Source organism: Lacerta agilis, chromosome 17 (genome assembly GCF_009819535.1).
Source record: "Lacerta agilis isolate rLacAgi1 chromosome 17, rLacAgi1.pri, whole genome shotgun sequence".
Taxonomy (NCBI): Eukaryota; Metazoa; Chordata; class Lepidosauria; order Squamata; family Lacertidae; genus Lacerta; species Lacerta agilis.
This window is the reverse complement of record NC_046328.1, coordinates 5037357-5047060: the sequence shown is the minus strand read 5'-3', so window position 1 is coordinate 5047060 and position 9704 is coordinate 5037357. Positions and strand designations below refer to the sequence as shown.

The 9704-nt window shown below is 46.0% G+C and overlaps 1 protein-coding gene across 1 annotated transcript in view; it reads right to left on the bottom strand.

Annotated features, from left to right (window-relative positions):
- Positions 1 to 387: 387 nt before the first annotated feature.
- The window catches only part of LOC117061831 (transmembrane protein 132B-like), a 349705-nt gene continuing 340388 nt past the window's right edge, over positions 388 to 9704 (bottom strand). Inside the window, 3 exon segments of the mRNA XM_033174812.1 lie at positions 388 to 2820; positions 4962 to 5153; positions 5904 to 6177. Coding sequence (XP_033030703.1) covers positions 1672 to 2820; positions 4962 to 5153; positions 5904 to 6177 — 1615 coding nt within the window. The 3' untranslated portion in view covers positions 388 to 1671.

Here is a 9704-nt window from a genome sequence, read left to right as displayed (position 1 = left end):
AGTTTCCAGCAACTGGGATTCAAAAGAATTGTAGCCTCCAACAGTGGAGGCAAAGCATAGCCACCGTCAGTGTTATTTTTCTAGAAAAAGAGGTGCTGGAGCTCACCATGAACTTCTCCCTAGTTCTCTTAGAATGACAAGGGCCAGAGATGAGCTCCTGTGAGCTCTGGCTAAAAAACACCCTGGCCATGACGACTATTAGCCACTGAAACTTTTATCTTCCATGATTTCCCAAGTTGCTAGTCTCCCATCCAGACCCAGATCCAGCCTAGACCTGCTTAACTTCAGGAAGGTAGGTGCAACGTGTGCCTTCAAACCATACCTGGGGATTTTGAGATGATGATATTGCAAACCTTCCAAAATGAAAACAAAAACCAGAATAGCTCTTTTTCCCCCACCCCAGGGTTTTTATTATTGTATGTACATTTTCCCTGTAAGAAGACAGATCTCTATTTTCCAGTGAAAGAGATGTACGAAAGAAAGAAAGAAAGAAAGAAAGAAAGAAAGAAAGAAAGAAAGAAAGAAAGAAAGAAAGAAAGAAAGAAGGAGGAAGGATTAGGGAACAATATCAAGCAGCTACAAAACAAACCCTTTTAACACAGAAAGTAGGGCTCTCACCCGGCCGAAAGAAGTTTTAGTCGATTAATCGTTTGAGTTTTAATGAATTAATAAGCGAATAACCGATTAGTCCTGTATAAATTTGCACTTGAGTAGCTGTATTATCGTCATTGTTGTGGATTTCAGATGGCGCCTGTGCATGTCATAACTTAGGAGATGCACTCCATGTGTGAGAAAAGGGGGGGTTGCCCCTTCAAAAATGGCACCCACCAGCAATGTTTTCTCTAAGTACTTGTATTTAAAACTGTTACATTTTTTCTCCAAAATAACAATAATAATCTGCTGCCCAGTTTATCGGGGGCACTTTTTCACTGTCATTTTTACAAGGATTTTATTCGATTTATCGACTAGACATTGCAGCCCTAGCAATGCAGTACACTTTGGTACATCTATGGGTTGGGGAGGGAATCCTGTCAAATGAAAATGTGTAAATAGTTCATCAAATCAGGAAAGCTTTATAAACAATACAGCTGAACAAATTAACCACAAGGATGAATATTTGTTTTCAAAAAAACAAAAGCCTAGGAGGATACATCTGTCTGTATTTCGTATAAACAGATTACATCAGGTCAATTCATTCTGATCCTTTGAAAGGACCCTAGATTCCAGCTGAAAGCAAGGAATGTCTACTGTGCTTTTACAAAGAATATTTTCTAGAAAAATCATCCACCCACCCACAAAATGGTTCCTTTTCCATAGTAACGGCTCATCATAACATGGCACACTAACCCATCTTCTCTGAGTCTAGGTGCAATGGGATCAGCATTAGCTAGTACCAGGCGATATATGAAAAACAGCTGGTTGTACGCAGTACCTCCAAAATTTGTAGGTAGCTGTTTAGGGGCTGACATCCCCTTGTACCTGACAAGCCAGCTTTTTCCTGCAGCTGATCAAAACAATGCAAAGTTAGTATTTCTGGACCTCCAAACATTTTGGAGAGCCTTCTTCTATTGCTGGCTGGGTTTGAGTGCTCCATCATCCATAAAACAGAAGGCATAAAGGTGAATACAAAGATAAAGTTTTTAGAGAGAGAGATAATAATAATTATTATTTTTACATATTGTCTTGCAGCCTTTCCATATAGTCTCTAAGTTCCTGGGAATCCCCTAAGTTCATATCTTGGCATACCCATTTGATATTATCGTCACTGTCAAAGAGGATGGAGTTGGTGTATGGGCCACCATCCTCTGGCAAGATGGTGGTATAGGATGTGAATTTGACTCTTTTCCGTTTGGGCCCAGGAGGGTTGATAGGTTCGTTTGTGATATCGTTCTCACAACCATAGTCAGCAGACCGAAGGATCTGGCTGTGGAAGCTCTTCTGAGAGCTCCCGTTGAGGAGGAAATTGCTCTCCTCAAACTGCATCGCTCTGTCTATCATGGTTGTGCAATCCTCGGATGGGAGCGAAATGTCCACTGGGTTCTCCAAGAGCTCCACCTCGTTCCCGAGCCACACCCAGTCATGGGAATGTGGAATGTTGCCTTGCTCACTGACGGCAAACCTTTTGTGCCTGTACTTCCAAGCAAACGCCACACAGTTAATTAAGAAGACCAATATGGCTAAACAGAAAACACACAGAAGGGCATACATGCCAATCTCAAGGTCCGTTAGACCTCTGGAAGCCAAAGTGAGGTCACTGGGACTGTTCTGCACTGGAATGTCAACTTGCATAGGGAAGCTCGTAAAGGAGGTTGGACCATTTTGGAGCTGACCCTGAGCAGTTTTCGGATGAACAGGAGTCTTGGAAGTTGTGCTTTGGTTAGTAGCCTCTTCATGATTAATGGAAGCCCCATGTTTGGGCCAATCTTGCCCTGACCTCTCCTGCTCCAAGGACTTCTCTATAGAATTACTCTCATGGCTTTTAAAATCAGCCTCAACGTCTTCAATGTCATTGGTGTCCCCTTTGTGGTCAAAATCCTTCTGGCCAAACTTGACTTTGATGCTTCCTTTCCCAACAGCCAAGCTACTCTTCCTCTTGGACTTCTGGCAAGGCTCGCTGATCACCATTTCTAGTTTAATGAGCGGCCCTTGACCTTCACCTTCCGCCACCACCACGGGCTGCTCTTCCTCTTGGCTTTGATGGATGGACACCACCATTTCATCCAGGGATGTGATGGCAAGAGAGAAATCTTTCGTGTCGTAGATGTCTAAGGGTGTCACGGTGCCATCGCTGAACAGAATCCAAGAACTGACCACAGCTTCCTACAACATAAAGAAATGTATCATTTTCTAAGAAGCCATAACTCTTTTAAGAAGTGAAATTTATGAACCTAAGTTACTCAGTCATTTCAGTGGGTCTGTTCTGAATAGGACTAGCATTTTAAACAAACCTGTAGGTGTACTCTGGGTATAACTTAGCTGAACGCGTCAGCACCACGAGCTTTCTACATTCAAGCTGGGAAATAATGCATCTGAAATGAGTGAACTTTTAAAAAAATGAAAGCTTAGTTTTAACATTCTCTTCCTAGCAGAATGCCTCAGAATCAATTTCACATATAACCGGTCAGATCATTTGTTTTCAGACTGCATCATGAAATCAATCTGAACTCTGGGCCTTAAATTAGCCAACAAAATATTGTTTCCTAGACTCATGCGGCTGATTTAGTGAAATCGCATGAGTTGGGCTCCTCCCCACCCTGTTTTTGTGAAGCCTGGAAATAATTACATGAAAATGAGTAACATAGTTCCCTCCCCCCCCCACACACCTTTTTGTTTTGTTTTTTGGCTTAATGTGTCAGTAAACACGATCCAATCATTCCACTCTCCCATTTTTCATATTCACATTTATGTATTTCACGTTTTCTCTATGCTCTTTAGAGAGGGAGGGCCCATAACTTAGTAAAGGGGTGGGCAGGACCGGTGCTAGGGCTTCTGGCGCACTAGGCGAGACCAATCTTCTGCCCCCCCGCCCCCCTGCCAAAGCCTGCTTTAGCGGGAGGTGGGGGGTGGTGGAGAGGCAAGCAGCGGTTTCTCCGCTGTAGCAGAGAAGCTGCTGCTCGCCCATCCCGCTCCCCACCCCCCGCCAAAGCCTGCTTTACCGGGAGCCGGGGGGTGGTGTAGGGGGCAAGCGGCACCTCTCCGCTACAGCGAAGAAGCTGCTGCTCGCCATCCCACCGTCCCGCCCAAGCCTGGCCAGCGCCCCCTCCATTTTGGCGCCCTAGGCGATTGCCTAGTTCGCCTAAATGGATGCGCCGGCCCTGGGGGTGGGGAACCTTTACGATCCTCAAGGACCATATTCCCGGGGGGGGGGATCTGTTGGGGGCCACATAGAAGGGTGGCCAGGGCCAGAACTGAAAGTGGGTAGGAGGCAATACCAAAGGAGGATGCCAGTGCAACAGCACTCGCACAACACGACCACCCCATTCATCTCTAGCTTAGTTTAATTTCTCCTACGACCCATGGGATCACACCATCTATCGTGGTTACAAAAGCATAAGAAAAGGCCTGCTGGATCAGGCCAGAGGCCCATCTAGTCCACTGGCCTTCAGCCACTGAGCTGAGACTCATTAGTGGGCCACAGCCCATACCCTCCAACACTTCTCTGATCAAAATAGGGATGTCCCATTCAATGTTACTATTTATGCCCCATACATCTTACTGGGTTGCCCCAGCCACTCAGGGCAGCTACCAACATATATAAAAACTCAATAAAAAATTAAACATTTTTTTTTAAAAAAAACCCTTCCCTATACAGGATTGCCTTCAGACAGCTCAGGGGTCAGATAACTCCATACCCTCCAACATTTCACCGATAAAAATAGAGACATCCAAAGGAAAAGTGGGACATTCGGGGATCAAATCCGAAACCGGGATGGCTTCTTTAAATCAGGGATGTCCCCGGAAAATAGGGACCCATGGTGGGTAACCACAAAAGCACTAACACCAGGGTTGGTTTCTGTTTAATATTTATGCTTCATTCTTTTATTGGTGGGTTATTGAAATTGAGACTGCAGTTTTAATATTGAAATTTTAAATTTGTATTTTAATCTGTTATTTTAAATTGATTGTGTTTATGTTTTTTGCTGTGATTTTAATTAGTGTTAGCCGCCCTGAGCCCGGTTTTTTTTGGCTGGGAAGGGCAGGGTATAAATAAAATTTTTATTTATTTATTATTATTTTTATTATTACCATGCAACGAAGGGTTAAGAAATGGGTCCCCAAATGCATGCTTAGGTTAAAAGTGGGTCCTGGGTCTGAAAAGGTTGAAGATACCTCATCTAGTCCTTAGTTGGTCCTTTGGGTTACCCTCCATTTAATCTCATCTGGTTTATCTAGGTCTCCTATTTGCTGATGAAACGATGCAAATCTGTGCTTTTCATTAATTTTGTCATTGCATCTCCCACCTGCTTTGGTGAATGAAGAATGTCAGAAGCCGATGTCGTAGAAACAATCACCCTCTTGTTTCCTTTGCTTGCCTGGAGAGAGAGGGACAAGCCTGCCACAAGCTGAACACCGAGGTCTGTGATGGTCACCCGGTCTTCCAGAACAATCACAGTCTTCTCAGCCAAAATGGAATCAGAGAGAGGTGAGAGGACCTTTAAGGGAAATAAAAGGAAAGGAAAGATGGTGACAATCCACACTAAACTATCCTGGGGTTGTTCCATCACGATTCCCCAGGAACTGGTTGCCATATTTCAAAATGAAGATCCCTCTTAGCCCCTTTTGCCTGCTTGGGCAGGGGCGGAGCAAGGGGGCGGGGGCGGCGGTCCAACCCAGGTACCGCCCTGGGGGGGTGACACTATGGGGGCGGGCCCCACCCCCGCGATTGACGCCGGCGGTGCGGCAACTTTTAAAAGGCTGCAAAGCACGAACAGCTGAACAGCATCTGTGCTGCTGTTCGCTAGCTGCAGCCTTAAAAGGCGGCGTGGCATGGCGCTGGTCAGAAAGGGGTGCCGGCCGATCGCGCCCGCCATCTTGGGTGGACTGTGCATGTCCACACGTGCAGTCCACCCAGGAGGCTGCACACACGTCGTGACGTCAGGGCGCACGCGCTACGGTCGGAGGAGGCCCATGCACATGCACACAAGCTATTTCCGGTGCTCCTCCAACCCGGAAGTGTGCCGGAAATAGCATGTGCGCACTCGTATGGGCGTGCGCTTCCCCGCCCTCCAGCCCACCACATGACTGGCACTGGAGACACCGGCCCGAGGCGCTGTAAGTTTGCTGACCCCTGCATTAGTGAGTACTATTTGGGTTCAGTCTGCCAACGAGCTACAAATCCACCTACCAGTAGCCTTGTGCAGCCCACATTAATGTTTCCCTTGACACTCCGCCTTACTTTGTACCTGAACTGTTGTGATTCCTTGCTCACGACCAATCAGAACCCGGCCATCTTGTAACTTGGCTACTTTGGATTCCTCCACCTTCATGAAGTCAGCCACAAGGTCCGTAATGTCGAACTGCCACTCGGAGCCAAGCATGTAGGTCAGCTGGCCTCCCAAATCGGATGATTCTGCCACAAACTGGGTGAGGACTCGTACCATGGCATGCTGGTACTGCAGGGTGCAGCCTCTGCCTTTCTTCTCGTCATCTTCATCCTCATCGCTGTCGCGTGTGGGCCTGTAGGACACACACAGAAACACACACAAGAAGGTACTAGGTTGCAGTTGTTCTTGCAATACAACTGTACTCTGTTCATTTTGAAGATTACAAATTCTAAAGGTTGTATTCAGGGTAGACCCACTGAAATGAACGGGTGTGCCTAATGCAGGTTCACTAACTTCTTTGCGCCTTCTCTGGGTATAGCTTAGATAGGTACAACCCTGATTTTTCCATCTGAGGCTTTAATTTGTCTGTGTTGGGCTTTATCTGTGCAGGATTTCACCTTCTGCTGGGTTGTTTTTACTGATTTGTTGAGGTTCCACCGAGTTGCTGCACCGTTTGTTTAAATCACTTTGTCGTACTGTGCACTTTGTCTAGAGAATAGTTCTTACTAGATAACTCAGCAACTGAATAAAATAAATAAACAAAATTTATGAAATGCCTATATTATCAGCATTGGCCATCATTTGGCCCCTCCAACACAGAGACCTCACAGGGTTCCCCGGAGTTAGTCTCCCCTCATCCTTGTTTATTCTTTATTCTCACTTTGCGCCTGATGTACATCTCCACTTGCCCCTTTCTCCCTGACTGGCAGCCATCATTTTGTGGTTCACCTCAGGTGCCAAAATGTCTTCAGCTGGCTCTGGATCTGTGGGTACATAGCCTTACGCTGATGTAAGAACTTAATGTGGGCCCCCTACACCTATCTATTGGGGGCTTGGCACTTTCTCAGGCCATGCCTCCTCTCTAGGCCTTACTCTTCACTGGACCTGCTCTTCATTCTCCTCCAGTGTCCTTCTCTACTGTACACAGTAAGAGTCACATTGCTGGCTTTGCTCATTTTTCTGAGGGCCCGCCCACTTTTTTGCCTCTCACCTGGCCCTCCAATGATGAGCGGTCCCCATAAGGTTTCCCAGGAAGGAGTTAGGTCCTGATGCTGAAAGAGGTTTTCCACCCCTTCCTCACACAGCAGATTGCTGCAATTGTGTAGAATTTGCTCCACTTGGACTCGGCCAATGTATTTACAAAGGCTCTGCCTATGTGAGTAAACCTTTCTGTGTCTCTAAGCCTGGGACTAGGGTATTTTGAGGCCCCCTGGGGGAAAGAGTACAATGCGGGAACTGATTAATAAGTGACAAGGGTGCTAGGCTCCAGGCCAGAGGACAACCATATTAAGATTCACCATCCATTGGGAAGTAGGCAGCACAAGAGATCAAACCCCTCCACTGAGTTCCATATCTTGTTGGAGCAAGTTGTTTTCTTAGAGCTACCCAAGGTCCTGTGGATCCAGCCCATGCCTGCCTTCTGCATGACTTAGCCACCCTCAGGCATTTATTTTTCTCACAGTGCGCGGTCCTCATGGTCAGGAGAGAACAGTGCCCTTCAGCTCTCTATATTGGACAAACAGGCCAAACCCTACGCCAAAGGATAAATGGACATAAATCTGATATCAGGAATCACAAGACAGAGAAACCAGTAGGAGAACACTTCAATCTCCCAGGACATTCTATAAAAGATCTCAAAGTAGCTGTCTTAATACAAAGAAATTTCAGAAATAGACTGGAAAGAGAAGTGGCTGAATTGCAACTAATCACCAAACTTAAAACCATGGAGAAACCTGCTCTGAACAAAGACATTGGAGTCTTATCTCATTATACATGACAAAGCTATCTTTAGCCATCTCACCCCTTGCCTTTCCCTGCAAGGCTAATTGCAGCCGTTAAGAGTCGTCAACAGGTTTTCCACACCTATCAGCTGATCACCCATTCCCACCACCCTTCTGAGTAATACCCCTCCCCACTCCCTCACTATATTTAAGGATCTGGTGACTTCTGTTTCAGTGTATCTGAAGAAGTGTGCATGCACACGAAAGCTCATACCAAGAACAAACTCAGTTGGTCTCTAAGGTGCTACTGGAAAGAATTTTCTATTTTGTTTCGACTAGGAGAGAACATGATTAGAAATTCTTCTCAGCCCATGTTATCCCTCATTTTTGGAGCCCTTCCACCACCAATTGCCCCACCCTCATTTTCAACATCCAATGACTCATTCTCAGACTTTGAGTGGCTGCAGAATGTTTGCAGGCATCCCATTATCGTTCGGTCGATGGTTAGGAGGACTTGCAGGTGACAAGAGAAAGGCACACAGACATTCTTTAGCCCTGTTGCATATAGGACATCCAAGGGGCATTATTTCAACGTACGTCAAAAGACTCACTAAGCGGCCCTTAGAAGAAATGAACAAAAATCACTTCCTCCCACCGAACCCTCCACCCGCAGAGGTAATGCATGAACTTCAACAAGGGGATAATTATTTTCCAGCTGCATAATGAATCAAAATAAATGTTCTTGTTAAGAACATCGGTCTCTGCCTGCCTGGACTTTCCTCCCCTTCTCCCCACTCTTATTTGACTTTAATTTATATTTATTCCTTTCATTTGCTGCGATTGTGGGCTTTTCGGCTGCTCATTTCACAAGCCGGTTTTTCTATTAGCCGAGTGCCGCTCAAGGGTTCCATGCAGTACATTAGTCATGAGAGCACACCTATCTGGAGAGCAGATTTCCATCTGGAAGAGTGGGCCGCTCATATTGATAGTGGCACATACCCAGATTAAATTATGATTCTCCCATCTACTGCAAATAAGGATAAAAGTCTCTCTCCCCCTTCCTGCTGCCCATCTATCTATGGATCAGTATGATGAGCCATATTTCTCCAGATGGGTTTTTATTATCTCCCCAGATATATTCATAAGGGATCCAGATCCTCACTTCCTTATTACATTTTTATTAATTTCCCATTCAAGGAAAACAGCGGGCAGACCAATCAATGGGTCCTATCAATGGCACAGTGCCCAAGAAGCTCAATGCTTCTGAGAGAGAACCTGGTTGGAGGCCCATCCCAATGAACACAGGAAGCTGCCTTATCATACTGTTCATCAGTCTAGCTCAGTGTTGTCTTAAAGAACATGGTACACTCTGCTGATGGGAATTGTAGCATAAAATATCTAGAGCATAGGTAGACAAACTAAGGGGATCGGATCTGGCCCAATCGCCTTCTCAATCTGGCCCACGGATGGTCCGGGAATCAGCGTGTTTTTACATGAGTAGAAAGTGTCCTTTTATTGAAAATGCATTCTCTGGGTTATTTGTGGGGCCTGCCTGGTGTTTTTACATGAGTAGAATGTGTGCTTTTAATTAAAATGCACCTCTGGGTTATTTGTGGGGCATAGGAATTCGTTCATTCCCCCCCCTTCAAAATATAGTCCAGCCCCGCTCAAGGTCTGGGGGACAGTGGACGGGCCCCCTGCTGAAAAGGTTTGCTGACCTCTGATCTACAGGCACCAGGTTGGAGGGGGCTGGTGTACACACTGACTGCAATTTTCCAAAGTCTTAAGCAGGGTTCCCCCCCTGGAGGTGCCAGAGACTGAACCTGGGGCCTTCTACATCACAGGTAGGGAATCTCAGGATCAAGGGTCAAATGATGTCCCATAAGCCTCTCTATCCAGTCCTCAGAATGGTCTCCAAGAGACCCCTTGCAATATCGGC